A 13727-nucleotide genomic window follows, 5' to 3' on the forward strand; every position below is an offset into this window, starting at 1 on the left:
AAGCGCGACAGAGTCAAGAGCCAACTATGCACTTTCATATCACACCTACACAAACACTCAAAGCCATTAAGTTTACACAGCGTGGGTGTGTGTTTGCATCCATGTGAGAAAGGGTGTGAGTGGAAGTGGGGAGTATTTGGAGTAGTTGATGAATTATGTCACAATGATTTAGTGGGACCAAAAGGGGGGGAAAGAGTCAAAGAGAAATATGAAGATTGGCACATAAAGGCCACAACTGCCACTCTTACATCAGAGCTGCTTTTCATGTGTAGACAGACGGAGATACAGCATTTAACAGGTGTGTGTAGGGATCATCTCTCTCTCACACTCCCCCCACCCCCCCCACCCCTATGACTGCAACCTGCATTTATACACACAGGTGCACACACACACACGCACACACACACCGGCAGTGTGGGTAAACAGCTCCTCCACACTTTTATTGGCAATTACTGCTGAAGGTCACACATCAGCGGAGGGGCTGAGTTCCAGGAAAAAAAAAAAAAAAAAAGGTTCTTATGTAACCTCGGCCCAGAGTTGGCAGGGGCCCAGGAATCGTGCAGCTCTCAGGCAAGGAAAACTAGGACACAGCCTCAATGACTGCCACAGCCCCTTACATTCATTAATATACACAGACACACACGGCACGCGCACAGTCACAGTGACCCCTATTGGCGTCTGAAGGAGATGCAGGGGAAACACCCTTCGGAAAGCTGAACACTGACAAAGACGATAAAACACCTAGATGAAAGAAAAAGACAGGGATGGAGGTGACAGGGCTTTTATGGCTCAGTTATAAAACCAGACACAGCCACTTTTCACTAAATACTGGGGAAATATATGGAACGTCCCACCAATATATTCTGTAGAGCTCAATATCTTTTAAAGCTTTTTTTAAAGTTCATTTTTGTCAAGTTATCATGTCTCTTTTTTCCTGTCTTTTTCAAATTTCTAATCAGTATAAGTACATGGCTTCATGACTTCTCTTTTTACGTTATCTGCTTTCCCGCTTTGTGTGTAAGTGAAACATGTATATAGCAAATACAGTTTTATTTTATTTTATTCTTTTCTTAAATCTTGTGTCACTTTTATTTACCACTAAATCACTTTGTCCTTCGTTTGTGACTCCTGAGCTGCTCTAACAAGTGAATTTCACTAGTATGGGCTCATTAAGTTTATCTTATCTTATCTTCTAAGCGTAAAATGAAAAGTGACGTCAGTGATAAACTAGAATCAGTGTTAGAATTTACAGTAAGTATGTCCCAAAATGACTTTCACTTGATATGGTGCTTACATTGCCAGAAAGTAGGCCATGCAGATGCAGCACTGGCACTTCGCCCAGCCAGCAAGTGACTCACCTTGGAACTTGGAATAACAACGCTGTTGAGCAACACGCAGTCAGCCACAGCACTCATCTCTCTATCTCTCACTCTCCCCCCCACTCTTTCACCGTTTTCAGTTCACCGTTTCATGGCAAGAATCAGCCTACCACTACTTGATACCAGCTGTGCCTAGAGCCACCGCTACCTACGCCACACAGCCACAGGACAGTTACAGACAACTAGTGTTACACAGACATAGCAGACAGCAGTTCAAGGAAACAGAGGCACGAGTAGAAGAAAAAGAGAGACAACCTTAGGCATATCCATCTCATCATCAAAGGCCCTGAGCTGAAAGAGAACAGAGGGTTTAAGGGGTTAGATAACACAGGAAGGAGGAAGCTAAAGCAGAGGTCAATGGTACAGCATGACATGTATGTTAGGTGAGTTAAGACTGTGGAGAAATTTATCGACTTCAGCAGTACAGAAGAAAATGCATTTATAAATGGATGTTAGCTGCCGTGAGCAGAATTAGTGCAGTGTCATACAGTGGTGAGTACGGCTGAAAGCAAGTGACCAGTCCTGCCTTGTTGAGTCCGGAGTCCAGAGGTGACTGACAGCAGGATCGAGCCAATTCCCTTCAAAATAAGGGTACTCTTGGCAGTCTGTGTGTGTATGGTTGGGGTATAAAAAACACATTGATACACTTGAGTATTGCAATATTATGTTTTGTGATGCTGTATCGGTTCTCAAAAACAATATGTCAATTTTTAATTGTTTACATTTTTATTTTCTGCATTTATTTCCCTATTTTTTCTTTTCTTTTAATGATATAGGCAAATGTTCATTCCTTTGCTCATTTGACACAAAACGTAGTGCTATGATGTTGGATGCTACAGTAACTGTGAGAAATACAAATGCAGATTCCACTGTTCTGGTTGCAAAAAAGTAAACTTTTTATGCATATGGTGGCGTGTTCTTCATGCTATGACAGTTTCCCTAAAATTAGATTTTAAAAAATCACAATATATCACCTTTCTTACAGTATCGCAATATGTCACAATATATTGAATCATCACCTCTGTATCGTGATACGTATTGTATTGCCAGATTCTTGTCGGTACACAGCCCTATAGGCTCAAAGGCCCCTTCATCCCTACCACTTAGCCCTTACCCCTCCTTTTTGCAGGTTCATGTCTAGAGGTAGCCTGTCTCCGTTCTTGTTGGGATGGAGGGGTAGGGAGAAATGCTAGAGCTCCATGGCCCTCCAAATGAAAGTTTTACAGAGGCATACTCCAAACCCAGTGTCAGGAGATATTATTGGCAAGATGGTCGTCCAAGCAACAAAAGAAACCCACAAATGTATTTTCTTTGTGAACAAAGATTTAAAAAATTACGACTACTATTGTATTATCTTAGTTCAATGTTGTTTGAGTATCGCTACTTTACTGGAGGTTTTTAGTTTTTTTTTGGAAACTTTTAACTTTCAACTTCACTCCTCTAAATTTCTTTGAACTCTTGTTACTCCTTACATTTGTTTGAAGTCAGCAAAGGACTATTTTTTCTTTTCTGAAATGCAGAAGTCCATAAACTTTGACCATGCAGTTGTTTGTGGGGTTTGTTTGTCAAAGTGTTGATCCCCTGCCTCTGCCTCGTATGTGCACTACTTACATTGGGCAGCTCATCACTAGAGACAGGTAGAGATGAGAGGTCATCAGCAGGGGGTTGTATCTGGTTATGCAGCGTTACTATGGCTATGGAAGCAGATGGAGATGAAGATTCCCCACCAGATCACCCATGGTATGTGGATTCACCTAGGACCCGGTGGTGTGTGTGTGTGTGTGTGTGTGTGTGTGTGTGTATGTATGTGTGTACTCCAGTACGTAAACTCAAGTAATAATTTGACTCAGCAACTTAAACTTGTTTTGGACCAGAAGAATCTATACTTTGATACAAGTAGTAGAGTTGTGTACTTTGTCCACCTCTGCTAGTGTGTGATGCAGTGATGTGGTATTATATATAACTACACCTACATGGATACATAATTTAATGACATGACATGTATCTATCTCATTTTGCTGCTTCTGTGTGACAACTTTGCAACTCAGTGTTTGACCATCTGTGTTTCTTTAATTCATAGTTCCTGCAAAGTTTACATCTTTCTCTGAACAGAAATCCTATGTATGGCATCAAAATGCAAATACCTTTGTGTTTATGCATACAGTACAATATAAAGTATATGCACAGTCATACTGTGCTCATGAAGTACATCACCTCACCATGTCTGTGGCTCGGCAACCTCTCCTACCTTCTCTCCATAACCACGGTCTTTTGTCATCATCTCTCGCAGCGTCTGCAGAACTTTGATGCACAGTCTCTCCTCGTTTTCCTCCAGCAGCTGCTTGGTATGTTTGATCAGCCTGCACAAGCACATTAGTTCATAAGTCTCATCTATAATGAATACACTTACTCATATTTCAATAATAGACATATTTTGCTAACGAAGATATTTTGGTGCTTACTTGCATATAAAACCTCCACTCTCACACTTCTTGCGTGAGTCTGTGTTTTCAGGGAAGAGCAGCTCGGGCCGATGCAGCACATCTACCAGAACTGACAACTCAGCCTGGACCAATGGGCGCAGGCGGTCCTCAAGAGCTGACACAATGTCCTACGGTCCACACAAACAAACACTCTTACTGTTTGAACAATTTAACATGTGTAAGTGGCAGAAAGTACTGACAAATACTGTACCTGAAGCCTCTCAATGATGTTCCTGTAGTCCCTCGAGGCGGTCACCACAGAGTCTCTGCGGGCAGCGTTGCGAGCAGAAAGTCTCCAGCTCATGGCTGTCTTCTGGACAATGTTGTTGGATTTCACAAACAGGTTGTTCACCTGGTTGTCCAGGTCCACGGGGATGGCTATTGCTCTGCCTTTAGCTAGCACATACACACAGTGATGCACACAATGTGAGAAGATAAATAAGCTTCAGTAACTTCTGCTCTAAACTCACTCCTTACCAGTAAATGCAATACAGAAGCATAGCATACACGCAGATGTTAAAGGAGCAATGTGTAAGATGTGGCCAGAATTAAAAGATTATAAACATAATATGAAAAAGTGACAGTTCTGATGTTTGTCAAAGTCTATGTGATATGTTACAAAGAGATCTTCTGAAATTAGAATGCTAACCAGCTCATCCCGGCCCCTCCTGGCTTTAATACTACTTGTATGAGAAGTGAGTGAGTCATATAGTGCCCAGACTGCCCCTAGTCCAACATGAGAGGATGACGAATAGAGCTGCTCCGAGAGCTTGTTAGTAGGGTTCAGTAATCGGACCATTATACTGGCGAGTGGCTAAGTACATTGCAGGTGTTTTTTTGGGGCAGTTTTTGTCATCTTATTTTGTTAATTTAATGATTTGCGTCAGAAGAAGAGTGAGAGCCACTGCTCAGCTGGCAGCGAGAGACATGAGGACAGTGTGTGAGCCAGCATATTTTTACATCTACTTCAATGACAAAGAGGTCATTTTGACCAAACCAGATTTGGCGATTGTTTCAACAGTGGGAAGACTAACAAAGCTGGTTTTGGTGAGTTTTATTTTGTTTCTGTTGAGTTTAAATGAAGAGTGTCTTGCAATAAGTTAACAAGCTAGTCCTAGTTTGGCAAAAGAAACTTGAATTCAGAAAGTGTATGGCTGTAATCATCTGTATAATAAGAATATAATAAGAATAGGTGTAAGAATATTTACTTTCTTGACGTTTTGTGAGTTTATTTGGTTTATTTATTGCTTCGTTACATATGACATCATATACTGGTGCATTGCCCAGATGGAGGGCAGGCAACTAGAGACAAAGATTACCAACACTGCACAACTGCATGTGATTTGCACTGTTTATGGCTTTTCCAATCGATCATAGTGGGAAAAACAAAGGCCACTTTAAGTCCTAAATATGGTAGGACATACAATAGAGAAGTTAAAAAAAAAACTCATTAAGAAACAGTGGCAGATGCAGATCAAAAACCTCCGTATGTAAGGGTGACCAGTTGCTCAACTGGTAGAGCAGGTGCCCCATGTACTAAGGCTTTGTACTTGTGGCCGTGGGTTGGCTTCCAACTAATGTCCAACATTAACATTAAAGTGATTAAACATACCCTAACTTGGATGCAATTACATTGTGTTGTGACAACCTCTCCGTGTTTTTAGCCACGATCCAGATTTTTAATGGCGTTTCACCAAAACTCTGAGAACAGTTAAACCAGTCGGTTGCAAACAGTAGCTTAAGTTAGCTAACATTAGCTAATAACGTTAGCTTGCAATGCATCCATGTTTAACGTTAAGTTACAGCTACATTACAGAGCTGAAATAAAATTTAGAGAAAAAGAAAACAGTTATTCTCAAGCTTATTTATTCACTCAGCTGAAACAAGACAGCAGTGGTTTCAGTTGTGCACCCAACCACACACAAAATAGTTTTTGTCCACCACATTTTTGTACCCTTTCATCGGCTTGCTGTGTAACATTAGTGACATTAGGCGGTCTGGTGGCAGAGGCAGTTTGTGTTCACACTAAACAAATTAGTCAAGGGGTAAAATAAAAAATAAAAAAACACTTTACTTAATTTTGTATGGATCAAATCCAACAGTTTTAATTTTTTTCGGACGATACCTTCTGCAACAGGATCATCCAACCCTTTATGTAGTTAATTTAATTTATTTCTAATTCACATGTAACAGTTACTGTATATGGATGTATCACTTCCTGACCTTCACCTGAATTTCAAATGATTGCAAACTATTATACAAAAATAAAAAAGCTAAGCCAGCTTACGAGTTAGCTTGGAGGTGAAATGCTACCCCTCTTTACTTTGGAGCATGTGGCCAGGCATTACACATTGCACCTTTAAAGCAACATGATAAACTAAGTGAGACTGTAAAGATGAGGGCTTGTGACACAGGTGTTGATGTGAGGATCTTGATCTTACCGACATCAGAGAGCACCTTGATACAGCTCTCAACAGAGCCCTTCTGGACTGGGACCAACCAGGTACAGTGGTAGACCCTGAACACTGCCTGCAACAGCTGCACAAAGACTGGCTGCCTGGTCTGAGAAGAAGATGCAAATAAAAAAGCAGAGAGGTTGTACATCAATATATTTTTTTAACATGGCTAACTGCTCTAAGCTTTAAAGAAAGACAGAGAGACATCCCTTAAAAACATGAAAGATACCCATCTGTCATCTACAACACAGCACCAACAATCTGGACCATTGGCTTTGCCTTTAAATATCACACTCACTCACACACACACACACACACACACACACACACACACACACACCACACAGTGATGTCGCGTAGCTGGTGTGACAGCACTTGCAGTCAGAACAGCATGCTGACTCAGGGGTGGTTTGTTCCTTTACAGGAGACCCATTAATCTCTGAGCAGACATTCACCCAAACCTAGCCCAATCAAAATCAGTTCCCTCTCAGCATACTCACACATACATAAATAACAAAGGTAAATCATTTTCTATCACACCCAACACCCAACTCTGTGTTTTCCCCACTGAATTGAACAAATACCTGAAATATTTTCCCCAACAGAGAGGCCTGCAGCAGAGGATACAAGCAGTGAAGACATAAAACATGCACGGAAAATAATCAAGATGCATCACAAACATACTTCAGAATACATTACAATACATTTCAGACACCGCTGTAATTGCTGGAGACATATAAAGTGCTCTATATGTATAATGCAAAGCTTAAATTTGTAAAACAATGTGATCTCGACTGTACAAACTGTAACATGGTAGTCCAAAAATGCATCATTTGTGATTGCATCAGAGTTGACCCAAAGGATAATTATTATTTCACTGGTCACAAAGTCAATAATAGAGCACTGCAAATAAACATTTTGTGAACACAATATTATTTCTATCAATCTATGACTGTTTGCTTATACTTTTTACGTATCTACAGGAAAGGATAATTCAGCTCAACAGGATGCCAACAATCACAATCACGGCAATCTTTACTTTGTTATGTCCAATTAACTCTACAGGACCGTGACTAACATTGCTCTGATTAACACAAATAGGAGAAGATGGGAAACATTCATTCCCCCTCACCCCCACAGTGATGTTAATCAGGAGGAAGAAATTCTGAGAAACTCTGTGGACGCACTAATTTGACCACTTAAGGAGGCACTTAAAGGGTAACTACGGTATTTTTCAGCCTTGACCTTATTTTGCTATCATGTTTTTGTGTCTAACTGACTGATGGGAACAACAATTTTTGAAAGTGGTCCACTGTTGAGGGAGACCCCGGCAGCTGGCTGCCACAAAACAGGCTGCAGTATAACCACTCAGGTCAATTATTCACCTTTAATTTATGTCTACTAAAAGTGTTTGTTTTTGCCACTGATGGGCTCTGATTAGTTTTGAAGTGTATGACAACTTTACAGAAAGATCTTTTTTTGTTTAACCAGAAACAGCCCTGAAACGGCAGTGGCAAAACCCACCAGACTCCATTTAAATAAACAGTAATTTAATATGTACAGAGCCAGCATATTTTCACATCAAACTTGGTGAACTAAGGGTTTATTTCAATAAAACTTGAGTTAGTGATCAAGCAGTGAGAAGACAAACTATGATGGATTTTGTAAGTTTAGTTTTATTTCTGCACACTTTGAATTACGTGGGATTTACAGTGATAAAATTAGTGGTTATTTAAATGGGGTCTGGCTGGTTTGGTGATAGCGATTTCAGTGCCATTTCAGGTTCAACAAAAATGATCTTACTCTTTACAGGAGGTTATTTCTCTGTAGGGATCATTTCCATAATGTTGTCAGACACTTGTAATGAATGCCTTGTCTACTGCAAAACAAATCTACCTATGGGTACAAATAAAGAAACCTGAGCGTGATAATAACAATCTGAACCACTAACCAAAACAAGCATTTTTATTGGACATACAGTGATGCGGTATATTGCCCTGAATGGTTGCACGGCTGCAGCGTTCTCTCTTAATACTAGGCTAATGCAAAAAAACAGTTGTTTCCATCAGACACTTAGGCACAAACCATGGGAATATACGGTCAAGGCACAATACCGAAGTCACCCTTTAATATGAAAAACATTGCAGTGGATGGTTTGGTTCTAATCAAAAGTCAGGCTTCTGAATGAGGGGTTTCTGGAGTGGAGGGTCACGTTATTTGGTAAAATTACATTGGGGTACCTAATTCATATTCTGTCTGTACTTACATTCGCTCTGATGGCCACCTAGAGCACAACACATAGTGTACATTAATAGGCTGGAGGTTAGCAGCCACTACATGGAGATATTAGGAGAGAGGAACCCCTGAATCTCAAACATGTATTGCATGCTATCCCCCCACTTTACTTTCTCTCAGATTATCTAACAGGCTAATGGTAGGGGTCTGATCCTTCAAAAGTATATTCTGAGAAAGATGACCTTTTAACAAGAGTGCACTGGACATTTCAGACATACTGTATGAGTCAGAGATCACGATAAACCTATAAGGAAAGTTCATAGCAACAGGTTTACATTACAGCTGTTTTTGTCAACATACACTGAGTGCAACTCTGCATGTGTGACACAGCTGCTGTTGAGCAAACCTACTTTTGTCAAATAATAGAAAAATCAATCGTCTCCTTAAAAACATTTTCTGTTGGATTTACATTGGATTTGTTTTCCCATTAGTTCAACACTTTAAAGCTACCTTATACTTAAGGTAAAATACTGTCTGTAATTTCTGTGGTTCAAGATCTCTCAGTCAAAACAATAACAAAATAGGGACTTTTATGATGTCGTGAAGTTGCGTAGAATCATGGGAGTTGTAGTCTTCATTGTTAAACAACCACCATTGCTGATGAAAATCCATCTGACCTGACTCAGGCAGAAAATATGTTTACAGACTAGCTAATGTATTACAGTTTTATTCATGTTACATTTGGTCATGTTCAGTAACGTTAGCTAACTTAATGTTGTAGGGTTGCCAAGCGCTGTTATCCCTGGTCAAAACAATCATTCTAAAAATAACTTTGTAGGTGTGTTGAATGTTGTAATGTTAGGGTGAGGAAAAAAAGATCAATACAACATAGTATTGCGATATTTTGCTTGGCAATATTGTAACACACAGACACCAAGTATAGTTTTTTTTAATTATATAAATCATCAATATTGCAAATACAAATTAAACTTTTGGTAGCCAACTAGGATAATAAAATCAACTGCCTTTTTAGTCAATTAGATACATGCTGCTGCTAAAAAAAAAAAAAAAAACTAAACTAAAAAAACCCCAGAAAGAAGTGAGATGACCAAGCTGAAAACGTTATCTTCTTAGATAAAAAAGATGTTGGCAAAGTTTTTCCTTAATTAGCAGTTTAAAATATGTAATAAATCACAATATATGTCATCACAATAATCAGCATATTGCAAAACATTTAAAATTGCAATATTATTGTATTGTTACCTAAGTATTTTGATCATATCATGTCAGAGGGCCGCAGGTGGTCCCTACCCTTCCTTACCGTGCACATGAGCTTGTTGGCTAGAATTAGGCACTTGTCACAGTAGCACATTGTAGTAAGCTGAACCAATATTGAAACATCAAATCAATAAATCAGGTCTCTACTGAATCACTGTGTTACCAAATGGCATGCAATTAGTAAAAATGATCATCTATGAGGCAGAAAAAAAGCTGCACTACTGTTACTGAGTAACTGAGCAACTAGAGGGGGTAAAGGTTACATTCATCATTGACAGGCCACCATATAAAATGCACCAGTACCTTGAATAAGGTTTCAACATTGTTGGACACATTTGGGATACTGTAAAAACACAACTCAACAGAATATATGACACAGGTCTAGTCCTTTTAAGACATTTTAATGGGAAAATGTTACCTACTATACCTTTAAACTTGGCTGTTTTTTTTTCTTGCATGGTGTTTCTCAAGAAAGTTGGTGGTTGGTTACATACCTGCAGGCTGGTGCTCTGGTCAGAGAAAGGCGAGCTGAAGAAAGTCGTCACAATGCTCATGACCGTCTCTGTCACATAGCGCTCCAGAATGGTGTCTGCGTGCTTACGGTCACTTGTGTTGTTGCAAACCTGTAAGCACCAAAACACAGCAAAATTGCTTGTTTTTTTTTTAAAAAAAATAAAAAATAAAAATCCTCATTTCCTATGAGAAGTAAAAAAAATTGCCATAGAGCCTTTTGGTGTTCCTTACTCTGCAAATGTCAACCAGGAAGTTCTCAAAGAGTTTCCACATGTGGTTAGAGGTGTAAATCTCCTTCATTTCCACCTCGGTGTCCACATAGCAGTGGTTCAGGAAGTTGATATAGGCAATTTTCACCTGAAAGGTCAGGAGGATTAGTTAATATAAAAATGTGGTGCAGCCCAAGGACAGCTGACAGTCACATACAACAATGGAAAAATGATCACACAATCCAACACTGATGCACAAAACTCCTTAAAGACACAAAAGTGCTGAATACATTTTTGTCATTGTTCATAGAAAAATTAAGGACATGGAATTTGGATGTATTGAGAACAGTTTTGTAAGCCTTTCTATTCACAGAGTGCTTCCAGAGTCTGCTCTATAACTGGCTTATTGTGTAATCACACTGTGAAATCCTCAGCATGTCTCAGTCTGAGGCTCGTCTCACCTCAGGGATGCAGTCCTCATGGGTCACCACCCGCACTATGTCATCCAGTGGTAACAAGGAGTTACACTTGATCTCTGTATAGACGTTCTTGCCCTCTGTGCAGACAGCCAAGAGCTCCACCAAGTGTATGTGGTACATCAGAGGACTGTTCTCATCCATGCGGTCCCGCTCTGATCGCATCATCTGGACCAGTGTCTGGAAGGAGGCGCGGTCGTTATAAAAGACCAGAACATCTTCGCCAGCATTCACCAGCTGTAGGAGGAAACAAATGACCATGATGACATAAGGACATAATGAGACTGTATTCCAAACATAAGAGAGGTGATAATGAGGCATGACCTCTGCCATGACGATGTCCTGACACTTTTTGATGAATTTATTCTCTGCTTTGACGATAGTCTGAAGGAACTTGAGGTATTGAACGTTGCGGCCGTGTGTTTCGATGCAGTGGACAAAGTGCTGAACCACACGCTCATTAATCTCACTGCAAAGCTGGAAGTTGTTCATGAAGATGTGCTGCATGGTGATGGCTTCTAAGATCTGAACAAAAGAAGAAAAAAGAGAGAGGGGAGCACCAGAATAGAATGATATTGTTAAAACAGGAACACTGTGGGTATTGAGTGGTGCTTCGTCTGGCTGGACCGCTCACCCCTGGGTTGAGGAACAGGTTGATGTGCTTGTGCAGCAGAGCTTGGTTCTGCTGATTTCCTGCACAGAAATTCTGTAGAAACTGGTGGGCTAGTTTCATGATATCCTGCATACGCAAGTCTTCTCCCTGGAGGGAAAATGGCCATCGTGAAGGTTTGTCCACTTGTGCACACTCAAAAAGCATGCGATTGAACACTTCCCTGAAAGTCAAATTTAATGAATTATACCTTCTCGTAGGGGATCTGTAGGAGCTCGAGGACGACAGCATGAGCCCCCATGTTCCTCAGCAGCCTCTGCTGCTGTTTCTTGCTCTTCCTACCTGACAGACCTTCTTGAACACACAACCTGCTGAGCCGCAGCAGGATCTAAAGAAGAAAGAAAGAAAGAAAATGTGTGTGAATAAGGTATTTGGAAAAAAGGTCTCTAGGGCTCTGTAACAACATCTGAAACATAAGAGCTAGAACCATGATTAAAAGTGAAAGAGTTACCTCCTTCACCACCCTGTAGTTGTAACTGCTGGTGCTTTCTGCTTTCTTTGGTTTGTCTGTGCCCCCTGAATCCCCCTACAACGTACACCAGTGACAATACATCAGAGAAAATCTAGTAAACAGACTTAGTAGTGACTGGCTTTTTAGTTTCTGTGTGGTTCGTCTTTGATGAACAATACACTGCACCTTTTTATGCTCTGGCTCAGTGGAGAGCCCCTCTCCTGCGTCCATGGCCTCGTCTGGCCCCTGCCTTTTGTACACCCAGAGCTCAGACTTCTCTACGATAGAGCGCAGCTGGTCCAGGTCTGACTTTATCTGTTTGTAATTTTCCACATCTTGGCTGGTGACCAGCAGCTGGACCTGTGAACACACAATATAAAGCGGGATGATGCTGATTCCACATTCTAATGTTACTGTGATTGCATTTGTGTTTGGATACATGTGTCAAAACGGTAGAAAAATCAAATGCGCGACACATTTGAGTAAAAATGACTTGATTTTCAAAGCCTCAATTTTAGTTACATACCTGCTTAAAAGCCTGCAAGACCTCCTGCCTTTGGCTGAAGTGCCTAAAGAGCAGGTGGAGGGCTCTGGACACCAGAGGAGGATAGTCATGCATGGTTAGGTGGAGAAGGACCCTCAAGAAGGTGCGGCCACCGTGATCGTCAAGGTCCAGTGGGGTGTTCTCTTCACTACACACACAGAGCACACACTTAAATGAAAACCCATCCTCTTTGTTGTATTTTCTGACTACTGCTGTATTGAAACTGGGATTACCTTCCACCAAATATCCCCTCTGCCTGCTCTTCTATGTGCTCAAAATCCAAAGCCCCTGCAATTAAGAAAAGTCATTTGTAACCAATAGAAGGTTTTTTACTCGCTCAACATTTGTATAAAATGCAGCTATGAATGTTAAACTGACCTGGCATGTTGTTCGGCCCCTCCACTGCTCCAGTTACAGATAATTCAGTCTGGGAATTACTCTCATCAAACTCCCTCTTAAATATAGACAGCAGACAGGAGATCCTGTAGTCCAGGCGGACATTCAAGATGAACTACAGGGCAGGACAGAAAGTTTGATGTGAGTATTTTGGAGGATGGAGTTACTGTGTGCACTGTGTGTGCACTGTACAAGTAGCAACCTTCAGGGCTGGAAAATGAAGCCAATGCTCAGGTGCCAAAAACTGTAGCTCTTTAAATGGGCACTTGAGGCTGGCACCAAAAAGAAGTAAATCCCCGTAGACCTCCATGTTAAATTGCCCAGCTTTACAACAGAAATAAACCTGTTTATAGCCTGGTCCAAAAAACAAGTTTGGTCTCTATAGCTTATTTTCCCATTTGTGACAATTGTACAGGGGGTGAATTTTTATGTAACTCATCCATTTAGATGTTATTAAGGTTTAAAGTTATCCATAATTAAGGACGTGGCTGATTTGAGTGACAGGTGGGTGCCGTCCATTAAGAACTAGCTACCACAGCAACAAAATATAACCATGGCATAACCCCAGATTCACCGAGTATAGGTGTAGCCATGGCCAAAGCTGTCACTATGTCAGTGTGTTTCAGTTCATGAAGGT

The 13727-nt window shown here is 40.7% G+C and overlaps 1 protein-coding gene across 3 annotated transcripts in view; it reads right to left on the bottom strand.

Annotated features, from left to right (window-relative positions):
• Positions 1-13727, bottom strand: part of LOC126385721 (inositol 1,4,5-trisphosphate receptor type 1) — a 101032-nt gene that overhangs the window by 50154 nt on the left and 37151 nt on the right. For 2 of the 3 annotated variants that reach the window (XM_050037606.1, XM_050037605.1), the window contains exons 24-38: positions 13073-13205; positions 12928-12982; positions 12677-12842; positions 12337-12510; positions 12151-12225; positions 11890-12027; positions 11664-11789; positions 11354-11554; positions 11015-11266; positions 10576-10701; positions 10326-10454; positions 6304-6424; positions 4074-4258; positions 3842-3990; positions 3628-3739 (exon numbers count right to left, since the gene is read on the bottom strand). In XM_050037606.1, the coding sequence (XP_049893563.1) occupies positions 3628-3739; positions 3842-3990; positions 4074-4258; positions 6304-6424; positions 10326-10454; positions 10576-10701; positions 11015-11266; positions 11354-11554; positions 11664-11789; positions 11890-12027; positions 12151-12225; positions 12337-12510; positions 12677-12842; positions 12928-12982; positions 13073-13205 (2142 nt within the window). Of the gene's footprint in view, positions 1-1634; positions 1671-3627; positions 3740-3841; positions 3991-4073; positions 4259-6303; positions 6425-6902; positions 6930-10325; positions 10455-10575; positions 10702-11014; positions 11267-11353; positions 11555-11663; positions 11790-11889; positions 12028-12150; positions 12226-12336; positions 12511-12676; positions 12843-12927; positions 12983-13072; positions 13206-13727 lie in introns of all 3 variants that reach the window. The other variant, XM_050037604.1, reaches the window with a different exon arrangement.

This window comes from Epinephelus moara, chromosome 24 (assembly GCF_006386435.1).
Source record: "Epinephelus moara isolate mb chromosome 24, YSFRI_EMoa_1.0, whole genome shotgun sequence".
NCBI classification, from domain to species: Eukaryota; Metazoa; Chordata; class Actinopteri; order Perciformes; family Serranidae; genus Epinephelus; species Epinephelus moara.